Source organism: Mercenaria mercenaria, chromosome 5 (genome assembly GCF_021730395.1).
Source record: "Mercenaria mercenaria strain notata chromosome 5, MADL_Memer_1, whole genome shotgun sequence".
NCBI classification, from domain to species: domain Eukaryota; kingdom Metazoa; phylum Mollusca; class Bivalvia; order Venerida; family Veneridae; genus Mercenaria; species Mercenaria mercenaria.
In genome coordinates this window covers 92,411,488-92,429,199 of record NC_069365.1, presented here as the reverse complement: position 1 = coordinate 92,429,199, position 17,712 = coordinate 92,411,488, and the positions used below count along the sequence as shown (strand labels likewise).

General features: G+C 33.8%; 1 protein-coding gene across 5 annotated transcripts in view; it reads left to right on the top strand.

The window, feature by feature from the left end:
• Positions 1 to 273: 273 nt before the first annotated feature.
• Positions 274 to 17,712, top strand: part of LOC123557942 (uncharacterized) — a 52,869-nt gene continuing 35,430 nt past the window's right edge. Inside the window, exons 1-6 of one of the 5 annotated variants that reach the window (XM_053544333.1) lie at positions 276 to 324; positions 1,777 to 1,874; positions 11,685 to 11,735; positions 15,006 to 15,053; positions 15,445 to 15,492; positions 16,875 to 16,922. In XM_053544333.1, coding sequence (XP_053400308.1) covers positions 11,688 to 11,735; positions 15,006 to 15,053; positions 15,445 to 15,492; positions 16,875 to 16,922 — 192 coding nt within the window. In that variant the 5' untranslated portion in view covers positions 276 to 324; positions 1,777 to 1,874; positions 11,685 to 11,687. Of the gene's footprint in view, positions 325 to 544; positions 737 to 1,776; positions 1,875 to 8,927; positions 9,020 to 11,684; positions 11,736 to 15,005; positions 15,054 to 15,444; positions 15,493 to 16,874; positions 16,923 to 17,712 lie in introns of those variants that run through there. The other 4 variants (XM_053544332.1, XM_053544334.1, XM_053544331.1 and 1 more) reach the window with 4 other exon arrangements.

The window sequence follows — 17,712 nt, the reverse complement described above, 5'->3', positions numbered from 1 at the left end:
TAAAACATTTTATGAGTTAAGTTGCTTTACTTATTGAACGACATGATCACTGGAGCAAAGCGAGTCGACAAATACTCACAAAGAGCTTTATGACTTCCATGAAATTCATATAAATCTTGAGCCTTTTTTTGGCTTTTTTGACATTTTCTCTTTCTCTATAATAACTGTTAAACAGTCCCAATTTTGCTTTTTTGAAAAAAATAATGTATACTTTAGATAAGTATTTTAAAGACGCGCCATAATGACTGTACTTGTACCGCGTCACGTGACTTACATTTGGGAAACCCCAGATTTTAGCCAGGAGACATGTTTATTTGAAAACAGGTAATTATTTTATTTAAACTGCAAGATAATAGTTTGTAGTTTTGATTTTAATGTTTTATTTAAAAAATGTCAAGATTATCAAGATTAAGATTATAGCAAAGATGTTTAACAATCTTATGATAAATTTCATTTTGATTACATAAAAATCGAAACGAAAACGTAGATTGGACTTTGTCCCCATAGCTTCTGATAAGACTGTTTACAATGGATAATGCAAACACAAATAAAATACTTTATTGAAAAGAATCTTGTACTTAAATATGAATGTTTTAACAAATATAAGTCGAGGATGAACTGTTTTCGTTAAATGTTAGAAATGTGCATTTCAATAATAAAAATAAAAATAAAAATACAAGTTTATGTCCACCATACAATAGTTGCTTACGTCGGATATCATTTAAAAACAGATTCAGTAAGTGGTTTATAAAAAGATCTTGTGTGTTTAAAATGATAACATCTGATCAATGGTTCAAACTTATTTTTGTTCACACAGCGCTGAATACATGTTAGACTTTCACAAGAGGTATTTTCAAATTCTGGTTACCCATCAAAAATTATGGTTGGGAAGAAAAATAAAATTGATAAACATACTTTTTAATCATCATGCGAAATGCCAATCTACTTTCGTTTTTATAAAAAAAAATCGTTCTGAAATTCGTGATACTTTGCTCAGAAATTCTTACCGCGGCTCGTCCGTAACCGTATCTTCAAGTGACCAACATCCCTGAGCATAAGTTTTAAAACATCCACCTAAACCTTCAAATATATCTGCAGCTGGAATTGGTGTCGACCTTTACAACAGCTGGACGTATCGATTTATCAACACCGTAGATAGGAGATAGAAGCTTAATTTTTAGATTCTCATCTCCGCCCGCCCCTATCTGACACATCCACCTCGAAATTTTATATCCGTCAAAATCCGGATATCCAAACTTTTATGTCCGCATACACATTCAAAAACATTGTCCAATTCTCCAGTTTAAAGAAAAACTGTTTGGAGTATTTTGATGATGCAAAGACAGTTTAACAGCATTTGACAGTATCTGACATTAAAGTTTATACCATGACATTACCGCTTATTGAAATAAATTAAGAGAAGTGCTCATGAAAAAATCGGTCGTTTGATACCGCGAGCATACTTTCAGGCAACCTAATTTTGATTACAAAAACTTTTTTTTTAGGAAAAGGTTAAGCCAATATATGTTTTTATCGTAATTTGATTGTGATTTAATTTTATTGATTACAATATAATACCTGTTGTCTGGATTTCAGTATTTCAACACGGACATTTACCTCTATCGGGAAGCCCAACAAGTTATTTTTACGTGCAAAGCAGGCGACACTACCACGCTTTTTGTTTCATAGATTTGGAAATAGGACTATAATAATCATGTTACGTTTGCAAGTGCATTTAATTAACAGACATTTGAAGTTGTTTTTGTTTTTTTCAAGTGCCAGACTACTAGATTCTACGCATTTTGTATTATGTATAAGGTCGATGATCAACAGCATCATTGTCGGTTCAACAGGCTTTTAACACGTGCTCAGAGGTAGGAACTACAGTTTGATTGTATTCTTTACAGCACTTGGATGTACTTTTACATAACTACTTCTTTAATTTGCAAATACATTGAACAGACACATATTTATTTGTCTCATATTTCGTACAGGATACAATCAGCAATCAGAAAAAAAGATTTACTATCACATTGTAGGTAAAGTTTATGACATGAAATTAATATATTCTAATTTGTCAAACTGATCCCATGTCTCTTGTGTTTCCAAATAAAAGGAATAAAATAATAGAAAATGCAACCGCCCCATACTTTTCCCAGAATTCGGATGGGAGTCTAAACATTTATTTTCTCTAATCCACAAACGACCTTATATACTCCTCATAAAAGAAACGAAGGTTTGTAAACATGGGCGGTTCCAAACTGAAGGGGAAAAAGCATTTTATGGAAATATTTCGATGGCATAATACAATACATATCCGTAGCCTTGACCAACCTATAAATCGGGTCAGTCTATTTTATAAGTACAACAACACTGTCAACCAAATTAAACGAGGAGTACAGTGTATGGTAACTACATCGGTCCGGTAGCCGTGTGTTCGGATCTGTCCAATATGGCCTCTCCCGAGCAAAAAGACAAACACATCGCGTTAGTTTTGCTGAAATGTTGTGGCTTGGATTTTTACAGCGAACAGACAAAAAGGTCATATACCATCAAGAATAATATATAGGGACAGAAGCAAACTAAACGTTACAGAACTAAATATCAAAGCTAAAAGGAAAACCTGTGCATAAACGGTTCAAGAATTAACATTGTAACAAATTATTTATATCTTGAAGTTTTATATTTGCTGATAGAAAGGTCAAAACGACTATTGAATCAATGAGTGTAGGTATAGTTAGTGCCTAACTGGTTTAGATTATTTGTCATTCGAAACCATAGGCTCGATCACAAGACAGTCTTCCGTCTTTGGGTTGATATTTCTCATGAAGTTCATTTGTCTACCTCATTTGTAAGTTGAATTTAGGAATAGCGATCAGAAAAAGAATAGATACTAGGTTTCTATCAAAACGTTTGTTTGTCGTCTCCATTACAAATTTAAAGCGAACAGCCTATAAAAATAAACTGTTCGCAATGATGATTACATGGGGCTATTGAACGTAAACATTTAAAACCGTGGACAAATTAAAATTTTAAAAGCCTCAAAAACGTCTTATCACGTCAGTTCTACTCATTAACATAACCGGTTTTGAGATGACAGAGGAATATTGTCGTCTGAATCTTCATCAGACTCACTTTCACTGCAGTTGGAAACTTCTTTGCCGCTGGTGTCACTGTCCATTGAAAACGTGTATTTATCGATGCCTTGGAAGTGAATAAGTTGCATGTACGTATAAGAAAGCGTATAAAACGCTCAGTACACCTGGTTAGATTGATAACGCATTGCGGTGTTTATCACGTATTGTGTAAGTTATTCATATCCATTGGACGATTTAATTCACGGGTGAATTTGTTTGTTAGGCCAGACAAAACTTTTTAATGGGTAATCATCTGTTAGCATCGGACAATTTTCATATTGTAGCAAAACAGGTATGTCAGAAGTATTAGTATTTACTGACGTAAAAAGCAATAAAGTGGCATGCGTATCTGCAGTGTTTTGTACATAAAAATACGCCGGTTTTAAAATCGTTACCGAATGTACTCGAAAGTTCGCTGGACTCAAAAATAAGCTGGTCTCGATAATAAGCCACCAAATCCTTACGAAAATTTAAAATAAGCCGCAGCTTATTTTCGGGATTTCAGGGTATATGTTTAAGCAAAGTCATTTATGTCACTACTAAATTCCTAAGCTTTCTTTAGTGACAAAGCACTCCAGTAGTCGAGCTTTGTTGTCTCCTTTTAGATTTGATGTTTGACCCTTTACAATAAGATATATTTATCAAAAGTAGTGAAATGATTTATAGAATAACAGAAATAAGTATGTTATGAAACAAGCAATTGAATGATTATCTCGGAGCAAAGGATTTTAATGAGAGGCCTTATCATCAAGTAACATTATATCGTCCGTTAAAAACCAGAGGGTGGTATCTAGCAAATTTTCTGAAATTTGGGTTTTCGTATTTTCTGTTTTTTACATCGAAAATACGTATTGTGTGAAAATTTGAGCTCTAGATCTTTATTCGTTTTCGAGTTATTGATCAGAGATCAAATGTCGTATCTCAAAATATCGATCTTTTCTTCAGCCAGAACCAAGCATACATAGATACTATGATTTTTTTCAACTTATGTGGCAAACTATCATGCCAGATTGTATCATTCACCCATACAAGGGTTTGGTTTTCATTAACATATGGGTATATGAAACATACATTTAAACCAGAACATATCATTTGGTAGTAGTATCCTATGGCATTCATCAGAATGAATTATAATTATTTTCTCAATATGCCACAACCTAGCATCTGGAAATGCGAAATGTTTACTAGTCAAATATTGTCATATTTTATCTGCCAGACTGTGGTACATACGGCTAGTTGTTTTTGGTTTTGGGAGATTAAGGACAGTATCTGCAATTTTCAAATGCCAGATTGTCTCAGTTATCAATGATACATTTTAACAGCTCTCTTTTGAACTCTTAAAGGGCTAATTGGTGTTGATAACATGGTATATCAGATTTCAGGAGTGTATGTTTTGTTTTCAAGAATGACATTTTTAGTCATTTTGTGATTAATAAGGGAACACAATTATTCCGAGTTGTCAGATTCAAGCAAAAAACGTTACAAAAAGGAAAAACTGGTGAAGAAATCATGGAATGAAACTGTTCAGAAATTAACTTCAAAGAAAATGCCACACACAACCAGAAAACAGCGCAAGGCAGTATCAAGCATTCATGCTCATTCTGATAGAGAGGCAGATGTAGAGCGCTTGAAGACATTGAGCTATAATGAAGAAATAATGAGACAAACGTTAATAGCAGCAAACGAAGGGCGTTTAGACCGATTCTTAAATGATGAAGGACTTAAACGGGATAAGGTTCCTGCCGATGGGAACTGTTTTTTCCAAGCAGCATGCTATTCAGACCTTATATCAGAATCACATTCTCAACTAAGAAACTCAATGTGTACCCACTTAGAAGAAAATGCAGTGGAATATATGGGGTTCTTAATAGACAAGTATGGTCCCGAAAAAGAGGAGGAATTTGTTGCTGAATATCTCTCTGAAATAGAAAATATTAAGAATGATGGATATTGGTCAAGCAAAGTAGCAGATCTCTTACCATTGGTACTGGCAAACTATGCTAACTGTTCAGTTACGATACACACTAGCAAACCAGATCAACAAAAGATTATTGTTGAACCAACTTTAAAGGCAAATGACGATCATAATGAAATAAATTAGCATATATTTCAATCCCAGACATTCTAAAACATTATGATGCCTGCATAAGTCTTGCTCATGGTGACTCTGAACAGTTTGTAGCCACACCATTACCAAGTGCAAGTACTGACATACCTGATTCTAGCGTTAGCAGTGTGTCTGTGCATCAAACCCCGAAAAAGGCTGCAAAATTTGTATCCCCAATGAAAAAGAAACTGTTCAGAAAGAGAAAATTGACACCGGAGAACTGGAAGAAAAATGTTAGGAAAAGACTTAGACTCAGTGGTGAAGAATATATATCCAGTTCTGGTAAGAAAATATCAAGAAAGTTAGTTCAAGAATGTGACTGCACAAAATGCAAATACAAATGTAATGACAAAGTTTCATTTGAGAAAAGGTGTGCCATCAGGGACTTCTATTATGGGCTTGCTTCTTATGAAAGGCAAAAGGATTTTATCTGTTCAAATGTACATGAGAAAAACACAAAAACATATTTAGACGATGATGAGAACAAAGTTGAGAAGAAAAAGCAAGTAATGAGGATATATTCTATGGAAGTAAATAATCACAGAGTTCGTGTGTGCAAAAAGTTCTTCTTGAAAACATTAAGCATAAGTGAAGCAACTGTAGCACATGCTCTTACAAAAAAAGATGTCTGGACATTTTCAAGGAAGGGACGAACGTGGAAGACATAGAGCTCCGAATAAAACTTGTGAATCAAAACTGCAAGAGATCAGAAATCACATAGAATCATTTCCAACCATGGAAAGTCATTATGTTAGAAAGTCTACCAACAGGCAGTTTCTTGCACCAAACTTAAATATCAAGAAAATGTATGAAGAATATGTTTCAAAATGTAAAGAAAATCAGTCAGAAGCCGCGAATTAGCCAATATATAGAAAAGTTTTTAATAACGAATACAACCTGTCATTTCATGTTCCAAAAAAAGACCAGTGTACTTTGTGTAACAAGTATGAAAATGCAAAAACAGATGGAACATTGGATGAAAAACTAGAAGAAGAGTACAAACTGCATCAAGAAAGAAAGAAAGTGGCTAGGGAACAAAAACAGAAAGATAACCATATTGCAAGACAGGATAGCAAAGTTAAAACTTGCACATTTGATTTACAGTCAGTCTTGTATACACCATGTTCCCTTGTCAGCTTGATGTACTATATGAGAAAACTTTGTTGTTATAATCTCTCCATCTATAGTGCAGGTGACAAAAAAGCAACATGTTACCTATGGTCAGAAACAGATGGAAAAGGATCAAATGAGATATCAACATGTTTGAATCTGTACCTTTCGAGTTTGGAGTCACCAGTAGAGCATGTAATACCATACTCAGATGCATGTGCAGGGCAAAATAAAAATCAGATAGTTGCAACCTGCCTCCTTAATTCTGTCACAACAATACCAGGATTGAAAATCACTGACCACAAGTTTTTGGAGAGTGGACATACGCATATGGAATGTGACTCCATGCACTCGACAATTGAATTTGCTAAGTCCAAGACAAAAATCTTTGTTCCAAGTCAATGGGAAACAGTTATATCAATGGCCAGGAGGAAAAGCCCTTACAATGTTGTAAGTTTAAAATTCTATGACTTCAAAGATTTCAAATCAGCAAGAACAAAAGCAAATTCTAAGACTGAAAGTGGCAAAAAGCCAAGATGGAAACAAATGAAATGGATGCGTTTTATAAAGTCTGAGACAGAGATGTGCTATTTCAAGTACAATTTTGATGAAGCTGAAAAATTCGAGAAAGTAAAGCTTCTTGGAAGGAAGCGTCCAAATGAGACCATTCAACCTTTATATAAAGGGAAGCTCCCAATATCAAGTGCAAAGAAAAAGGACTTAATGTCTTTGTGCAAGCAAAGTGTAATTCCTATGGAATTCCATGATACTACAAAGGATTATCTGCTAGCCAGGGTGTTAAGGAACGTCTGCCTGAACCAGATAGACAGGAAACGGATGATGATATGGATTAAGAACAGTATATGCTTATACTATGACTGGAACCAAGTACAATATACTTTCACAAGTACCTTTATACACTAAGGTACTTCACATTACTTCATGTCAGTGCAGTCTTAAAATATTTACAAAACAGCAATAGCTCTTGTGTTGTAGATAATTACCTTGTTCTATTAACGGCTACAAACTCTTTTTATAACAGAAATATTTTATAGCAGAAGTATTTTTGTGGGTGCAGAGCCATCCGTGTTTTAATGAACTATGAAAAGGAAGCATGTATTACTTTTGAGATGTATATGTTACAGTTTTTCTACATGGTTACATTTTTAATAACGGGCGATAGCAACAAGTATGATAAAAGATATTTTTGTGTAATGACTACGATTTGCAAGAAGTATGATATAATATAAATTTATAATGACTACTGACTGCATAATGTACGAATGCAATAGTGTCTTTTAAATGACTACTTACTGGGTGAATAATAAGGTATTCAATGGATGCCATTTATTATGTAAATCATATTACTTACCATTTATTATGTAACTCATATTACTTTTTGACGAGACCTACATGTTTATTATTACTAGTAATGGCACCAAGTATGATAAAAGATATTTCTGTGTAATGACTACAGAGTGCAAGAAGTATGATATAAATGAAATTTATAATGACTACTGACTGCATCATGTACTAATGCGATAATATCTTTTAGTTTTACTACTTACTGGGTGAATACCATAAGATTTTCAGTATATACCATAGGCGTACACTACTCGTGTATGTTACTTTATGTTAGATTTAAGTTCTGTGACACGTAATAAAATGTAAAAATGCATATTTACCTAATATGATGATTTCAAGTATAATGGTCTGAAATCAATCGAGAAATATTTACAGATCTGTTTGAAGGATCAAAATAAAGTATCATCAAAGTCTTTTTTTTCAAGTTACTATGTTTTAGATCAAACTTTTTTGAATCAAAATAAATATGTATTACAACCAAAACACCGCACGCCAAGTTACTCTGTTCTGTCCGATAATCTGTGATTTTTTAAAACAAACTGCATTGCCATATCAGTGTATACACAAATACTATTATATAGCACAATGGAAATGCGTGTTATGTCATCTTTTTATTAAAACCAAACTATGGCTTTGGTATATGCAATAGACTGGCCCGCAGTTTGCAAACAATATTCGCAAAAAATGTAAAGCTATAGTATGTTATGGCCATATACTAGGTTCTGGCATATTATTCTTTATCACATTTTCAGAAATCATGAATGCCAAAAACACGCATCTTTAGCTGAAATGTTTTGGCTGGAGAGGCGCAGAAAGAAAGTTATATCTGCTTAAAGCCAAAACATATTGTCTGAAAATGAGGTGTTTTGCCTGTAAGAAAATGGTGATAAAACTCCAAAGTTATAATGCCAAAACAAAATTGTCCAAATTTGTCCTAAGTTTAAGAGCAAATGAGTAGAAACATTTCCTAATTTCTAAAGAATGTGATTTGTCACCAAAGTACTAGAAATGATACAAAAAAAAACATTTTTATACATTTGAGGAAGTTTTTTCAAGTTCCTGAAAAATTTCAAAAAAGTCAGATACCAGGGTCTGGTTTTCAACAGACGATATATTTTTCGTCCTTTCAAACGATAAAGTACAAGGCTGGTGCATTTGAATTTCCACTGATAATTAATGGTGTTTGTCATTACTTTTCTAGGTCATTCATCACACACTTGTGTTTAAAATGGAAAAATACCTGTAAGGAAAAGACACGTTCTAAAACGCAGTCCCATCAAATTGAAAACCTTACAACGGGGTATGTATGGATGTGTACACACATAAATGAATAGATAAACCTTAACGTATACATAATGAAAAAGAAGCAAATAAGCAGTTAGGCATCGCCATGGAACTGTCATTAGCAAAATCACGACATGAGAGTATAAGATATGAAGTAAATACTGAAAGATAATGATCGAAGTAAACATGTCCTCTGTAAGCCCCTTATATCAACCACTAAATATTTAACCTATCGCTTAACGTATTTCAGACGGACGTAAAGCTATCCTCTGAAAATATGTCATTCAAAGGGGATGTGTCTTTGGGCAAGTGCTAATACCATTTAGATCGAAATGCCGGTGTTACTTCTATTGGCATTACCTGTGTTATTAGTGAGTTTGGGAACAGAATTTTAAAAAGACGTATGACATATCTTCAACAACTTACATGATTTTCCACTGATTTTTGTTTTGAGCAGCCATATTGGACAGATTCAAACACGTGGCTACCGTTGTAGTTACTAAACTAATGGCTTTTATATTCCAATGAGTCTGTGTACTGATCCATATAGGCTGTAAACCACTTATTCCATCTGTTCTTTATTTAAAATAAAACTTGCTTACTTAATGACATGAATTCGTCGTTTTCTAGAATATCACATTGTCTGTAGCTTGTGTTGCTCTATAGAACTGTATTATACTATATAAGAACAAAGAGATGTTATTTTTTTAAAAGAAAGATACGCTTTCATCTCAGTGTTGTTATATTTTCTGGTCCTTCGGGATCATTGATTTCAACTCATTTAGATTTGAAGATTGAATACTGCTTAAGCCGGTGCTAGGGGGCGTGGGCAGTGTTGCATTTTCTATTACTGCACACAAACAGGCTCAATCAATCCGAGTCTGTAATTTTCACTGTTTGCTTTGTTTTCGGTGCTTCCGAGGAATCTACTTTCCAGATTTTATTTACTTCGCAACAGCGGGTGTTAAGTGCTGTGTGGCGGTCGTAAAAAGTCGCCCCGACTTCATTTCAGTGTTGTTATAATTTCTGGTCCTTCGGGATCATTGATTTCAACTCATTTAGATTTGAAGATTGAATACTGCTTAAGCCGGTGCTAGGGGGCGTGGGCAGTGTTGCATTTTCCATTACCGCTCATGAACAGACTCAATCAAATCGAGTCTGCAATGTTCACTGTTTGCCTTGTTGTCGGTGCTTCCGAGGGATCTACTTTCCAGATTTTATTTACTTCACAACAGCGGGTGTTAAGTGCTGTGTGGCGGCCGTAAAAAGTCGCCCCGACTTCATTTCAGTGTTGTTATATTTTCTGGTCCTTCGGGATCATTGATTTCAACTCATTTAGATTTGAAGATTGAATACTGCTTAAGCCGGTGCTAGGGGGCGTAGGCAGTGTTGCATTTTCCAATACTGCTCATGAACAGACTCAATCAAACCGAGTCTGCAATTTTCACTGTTTGCCTTGTTTTCGGTGCTTCCGAGGGATCTTCTTTCCAGATTTTATTTTCTGACTCACAACCTTCTGAATTTATACCTCTTTACGTCTTCCAGTATCTCTTTCTTAGACATTCAGTTCTTACGCCTCCATTTTTATCTAGCATGCGATAGGACACGGTAGAGTCAAAGATACTACGGCGCTATTTGAAAAGAACACGTGGAAAGAACGAAAGTTTTGGCAAATATATTATTTGGTTGTGATCAACGTATTTGCGCGTCATATTTTTACGTCTAAAACCAGCAACAACAATAATATATTTAACGGACAGTAAGAAATTAGTTTTATTTCACAAGATAAGAAAAACATATACGAAGATATTTTACTTGTAAATTTCTTTCGTGTTCATCTCAAAATTCGAAATGACAATTTCGACATATTTTTCCTCATCTCAAATCGACCGGATAATGTCCCTTTGTGGAAGATAACATGTACATATATCGCATAAAACTTATCACAGGCGGGTTCTGGTCGTCGAACATTTTACATTTTGATTTGAAGTCGTTTTGCTATCCATATGCATTTGTTTCCTGTACCAAAATCACTAACCAAGGATACTAAAACTACTTCCGGAAAACCGTAGATCTACAGAAAATGGCGTAGATGTGGATTTTGCCAAGTACGCCTATTGAAGTAGAAGTTGAAGATATGTTTAATACAGTGAAAAAGAAAATGTTTATGCATTACATATCATCAATATTTCTCAATGTTTCATCAGAAACAGCTGAAGATATTTCAAATACTATTTAAAAATGTGTTAAATTGTTGGATGTCAGTCTTATTTTTTTTTTGTAGCAAGTTTAAAAGTAAAATGTTATCATATTAAATTGTTCTCTGTGATTAGTACTTTATTACATATTTTGAAGGCTGGTGGTTTATAAACAATAAACTTAACAGATTAATGGAAACTAGGGAAACCAGTGTTCTATTTAAAACAGAGCATAGGTATATGCAGAGTTGTACGCCTTCTGTATTTGTTTGTTTTGTCCTTTTGTGTTTCATTTTTGTGTTGTGTGCGAGAGTTGTTCGTGTGTGTCTTTGGGGAGGCTGCGTGTTTTGAACGTGGCTTTCCCTGTTGGATATTCTTCCTTGTTTTGTTTTTTTCGTCGCTGTGTTTTGAAAAATGGACATTCGCAATGTAATTATCTGTTTTCAATGTTTTGACTTTAAAAATGTTCATATTCTTTTTTAGACGATGGATGAAGAACGGATATGGGAACAGAAACACTTCAAAAATAAATTGGTAAGTATCAATATAACAAAATATATCAAGAAAGGCTCTCGTGCAAAAAGAAAGAAAAAGAAAGACTCGTGCTCTGAAGTAATTAAGTATACAGTCATACCTGTCTACAACGACACTCCTTGGGAGAGACTAATAATGGCCTTTGTTGGCATTATAGATTTATTTCTCGTTAAACCTCGCATTCAGAAAATAAATTTGTAGCATTTAAAACATTTTGTTTCATCTTTCAAGCGCGGCACCTATGTCACATTCCATTTAAAAGATATAAATAGGCCTTCGAAAGGTATCAATAATATAATCTTAAATATATTTACAATGTATGTTGCATTCCAAAAATCAAGAAATGATCTGTTCAGGGTAAAAACACGAAAACTCTACAAATAACGTATTTGTCGTGTTTTGTGTCGGCTGGGCAAAGTCGGGACAACATGACAGCACGATAAATAAAGAACATCAACACGACATATTCATACACACATGAAAACTCAACAGATAAATTTGTCATGTCGGCGCCCACTACACGTTGAGTTTTCTCGTAGACTGGATCGTGTTTTCACTCAACCAACACGGAAACACAAAACAAGAAAACTCGATAAATAAGGTGTTTATCGAGTTTTCGTGTTTTCGCCTCGCCAACACGCCAACACGTCATGACAGAAATCAGCCATCGAAGATTACAGTTACTGGTTTTTTTTTTTTGTTTATTTCAATATTTGTTCAAAACTTGTGCAGTACCTAACCAGCTGTTCATATATAAAGTGAATATAGAATTATGCATTGTTGAACCGTAAATTTCACAGAAACGATTTTTCACACGTGATATGAATTCGTGCGAATATTTCACAAGTTCGCAAGATTCTGTCACAAATTCTTCACACGTGTGGAATTTACGCATCAACAATGCATGTCACTTATACTATGTTTAAACAATCAACATTATAATCAAGGATCTAAAACAAATAACCATTGAAATTATACATATCATTAACATTTCGGTATGATAGCGGATGAAGTGTACTCAAATTGAATATATAATAAATTGTATAGCAAGTCTGTTTATAAATGATTACACGTTCTAATGTTAGTGGATATAAAGAGAAATAACCTTCCCAGTGCCCAGATACCCACTATATTCATACCGGAATTCGCAGCAATGGAGCATACAAAATAAGGTCACTTATTCAAATCTGTTTCATATAAAAACGTCATTTCAGATCTTATTTGCGTATCTATACAGAGTACAATTTTATTCCTACACCCACTTTTGATGAGTGTATAAGAAATACTATATCTCATTTCGTGAGTTGATGTTGGATAAAATCATTGTTTAGAGTTCAGGTATGAAGGAATGTTATCATGAAGACGCATCCCGGGTGATATAATGATCTTATTTGCGTATCTATACAGAGCACAATTTTATTCCTACACCCACTTTTGATGAGTGTTTAAGAAATACTATATCTCATTTCGTGAGTTGACGTTGGATAGAATCATTGTAGTTCAGGTATGAAGGAATTTTATCACGAAGGCGCATCTGAACGACAAACAATGGTTTTATTCGAGAGAAAGTTACAAAATGAGATATATTATTTCGATTCTAACACGTTACCACGGATTTTTAAGTACATCCTTGACAGCATCTATCAAATATTTGCATGTTTTCTGTTTGGCCGTCATGCCGTTGAAGCTATGACGTGTAATAGTCATAACGTTAGAAAATGTATTTTTTAAGAAATGATATACAAATGTCTCATTCAGTGATTTGTCGCTGAATAAATCATTGTTTGGAGTTCAGATGCGAAGGAATTATATCACGAGGGCGCAGCCCGAGTGATATAATAATACGCATCTGAACGACAAACAATAATTTTATTCAAGAGCAAATCAATAAATGAGATATATTATTTCGTTTCTAACACGTTACCAAGGACTTTAAAGTACATCCTTGACGGCATACATTAAATATTTGCCCGTTTTCAATCGGTTTCTTTTTCAGTGCGTCGCTATGCCGTTTGACGCTATTACGTAATCATTGTGACGTCAGAACAGTGAATCGTATAATAATTCACTGTTTTCAGCCTTCTTTGTTTAATAAGAAAATGAAACGAATCGTGTTAGAATGTAAAATAACACACAATTTTTAGCACCAACAAAGCAAGGCAAATACGACTGGTGTAGATTATTTTGACACGATACATAGCAGTTTTAACACGTTTGCAGCCAGATATGTCAATATAATAGAACGCAAAGGTCGATGAATGATTTGCCTCACGTGAAAATGTTGACCAAGGCACACTGAACTGCCTGAAATTACCTCGTGCTGAATGCGGATACCAGTTACATTCTCTGAAACCAGCAAGACAATTAATTGCAAAGTGGCGCGAGTTATAGTTTCAAGCATGCTTGATACTTATTTAACCGTTGACTGTATTAAGACAAAATATTACTCCGAAGATGAAAACAAAATATATAAGTGCAAAACTAATGACACTTGTTATATTCTGCCTAAACGGCTCATTGACGTTTTAAAAACTACAGCATCGTCACGACAGTTGCCACAAAGTCTGAATTATCTTACCTTATCAAAGGTTTCAATTTCTGTCGTCGAAATAACGTTCTACCGCAATATAAATCATGAAATTTACTCTCGTTTATAAATACATAAACAATTAACGATGACTCGCATCTTCGATTGAAGAACATTTCTTTACAACAGAAACAATAATTTACGGATAAAGTGGACTTTTTTTCTGGTTCGGGCATGTTACAGTTAGAGAAGTTGCACAGTATAAAAATATTTCGCCTACCTACATTTTGTCCAAAGCAGTACCATATATAAGCTAATTTAGGAAAGACATTTTCTACGGGCAAATTACTTAAAGCGGCAAATTATTTATAAAAACCCGCGAAAATAAACTTGACAAAATCAGGTCCATCCAAAGGGATTTGAAATATTGAAAAAAGAGCAGTAGTAATACAATGTATGTTCTATATAAAATTTAAGAGCGACAAAGTTACTTTGTGAAAATGTAAAGTAATGTGTTTGAAAACAAATCGATCAAAGTTATATTTCTGTATGTTGGAAAAAAAATGTAATTAGTCAGAAATGTTTCATTTAATCTTACCTGCACATTGTAAAGTCTTTAATCATTATCTTTTGTCATAAATTTGATGCTTATATGATATGATCTATGAACACTACACGTTGGCAACTGTCTCATCGTATCTTGTTTTATAAATTGCCTTCAAATACCCTATTGTTTATTTTAGATAATGTTGAACCTCCAGTCAAAAGAGACATGGACTGTGGAAGACTGGGTATGTATCCATTGAAAAGTCGTTAATATGATAACCACCCACATGCGTGGTGAGAACTGTTTCCCAGGGTCGACATTAGGACAGAATTGTAACTCTTAAACATAGAGAGTAGTCGTGGAAACTGTGTAGCAATGTCTTTTCTGTATCATGCAATAAGACGTTGATGTAAAGTAGACGGAAATAATGTGTAATGTATTCCTTATTCGTACTAATTTAGGTAATCATTTTATTTATTTATTGTTATTGATTTTCCTCGAATGAAGTTTGCAAACAACTCATATATTGAGATGTATATTATGAGACATGCTTTCCATAAGTCAACAAATATTATTGTGAAATAGTAAACTACTATAACCACTAAACATATCGAATGCTGTATTGCTTATTTCAGGTGAAAGTAGATAGACTTTTGAGATCGACTAAAGGAGACTTATTGCAGGTACTAAACTAACTAGATTGTGTTCATCTTACAGAGAAGTAAATGCAAATCACACAGACTAGGATTCTTTCAACCATATTAAATGATGTATTTCAGACAAAATAATTAAAATCATGTTATTATGTAGATGAATGTTTTCGGTTAAAATATATCATGGTTTTGACAAAAACTGTGATTGGTCTCAAATGTTATATTTGATCTAATAGATGCATTGTAAAGTTTTTAAGCCCTATTAACCGTAGTCTATTGTCATAAATATTATGCTTATATACAACAAATACTTTAACCACTACACTTTATAACTAGTTAAAAAATTATTGTTTAATATTTCATTTAGATAATTAAGGTTTTTGACTGTACCAGTGGGACAGTAATGCATGATACCATTTACCATTTTAATATTACTGAAAATGCTCTTACACACTCTGTCGTGAAGCAACTTACCAGTTTGTTCTTGTTTGTTTTTGTTTTTTTTTTTTTGTTTTTTTTTTTAATTTTAAATTTTATCCATATATATAGTTTGTCAAGAATGACTGCTTAATTTGTCAATGATATGTTACAGTATCTACATGCATACGAATGCCGGAAATGCTAGAATTAAATTTGTTAAATAGTTTACGCTTTTTGTATACCGCCTATAGACGAGGAATGATGTGAGCGAGAGTTAAAAGCTGTTTACCCTTATTATGCTGATTACGATTGATTCTGCCTTTCTGACCAGTGCAGATCTTGATTAGCCTGTACATCCGTGCAGCCTGAACACGATCTGCACTGTTTGCCATTCAGTCAGTATCTTTTTGGTATGCACCCATTTCAACAGTTAGTGGTACTGTTCAAATTGAAAGATGGACAAGTTCATTGTAGAAATTTAGCAGGGTAAGGGTTAAATAAGAACCATCTCAAAAAGTTTCGCGGAAATTGTTTAAATGTGTACACATACAACACTTATTCATCAGTTTATATAGAATTTCTTATTTATTATATTGAAAATCTTTGGTTTCTATCGTACGACAAATTTGTGTTTTAGATATTTCGCACAATTTAGAAGATTATAATGAAACAGTCTTATTTTCTAAGTACTAATGTGATCTTCCAAAACATTGAATACAATACAGGACCCATAACATTTCCAAAAATTTTACCTAAAGAGTTAAACGTGGAGCGAGTGGATGTTAAAGTATATATTTATGGTTACACTTGCAATTCAGTCATCGTTCTTTCCGCATTTATAACGGTTCAATGCCCCACTTGAGGGAAGGAAAAAAACAAGGAAGAATATCCAACAGGGAAAGCCACGTTAATACTATATAATAGAATACTATTTTTTCTTTATAAAACTTTTGTAAACAGGTTACCATTTACAAGTGCATTGTTTATTTCAGACATATATTTGGCATCGTTTCCGTAAACGATTTGAAAAAGAGGTAAAAGTAAGTATTATATTACTTATTATCAGATTCCCTTTACTACTAGACGTGTTTAGAAATTAACAAATCAGATTTTAAATCTCTGTGGAAGAAAAGTGTCTCATCGTCTAGTAATATAGGTTTGAAAGTTGATGGGGATATATGTTTTGTCTTTTTAATTGTTGCAGAAAAGTTTAATTCTTTTTATACTACTGTGGCATCAACATGTGTTGAAAATCTGACAGAATGTTCTTTCAAATTTGGTAAATATGTGTAAAAAAAAAGTTTATGCTGCCAAAGGCATTTTTCCAAATAGTTTTTCATTTAGTATTGTCTCCGAAAATATAACTCTTAAGCATTTAAATAAACGCAGAGGTAATATAAGGCTACTGGACTAGATGATATTCCCTGTAGGTTAGTAGGTTAATTAAGGATAGTGCTACCCTTATAGCCTGTCCCTTGACCCACATTGTAAATATGTCCATGTTTCAGGGCATAGTCTCTATAATGAAATCTGCAAGATTTATTCCTCATTACAAGAAAAATTACAAAACATCCACAGACACCTGTCTTATCCATTTGTCGGATTGCATAAAATTTCATATGGATCAAGGAAACATGGTAGGCATTGTGTTACTGGATTTAAAAAAGGCCTGTTAATGAAAGTGAACGCCATTGGTCAATGTTCTGATGCAATAAGTTGGTTTCAGTCTTACCTTTCTGATAGACAGGAATTAGTAGATGTATCTGGTGTTTATTCAAGTCAGGCTTCAGTTACATGTTGGGTTTTCCGAGGGTCCAGTCAAGGGCCCCT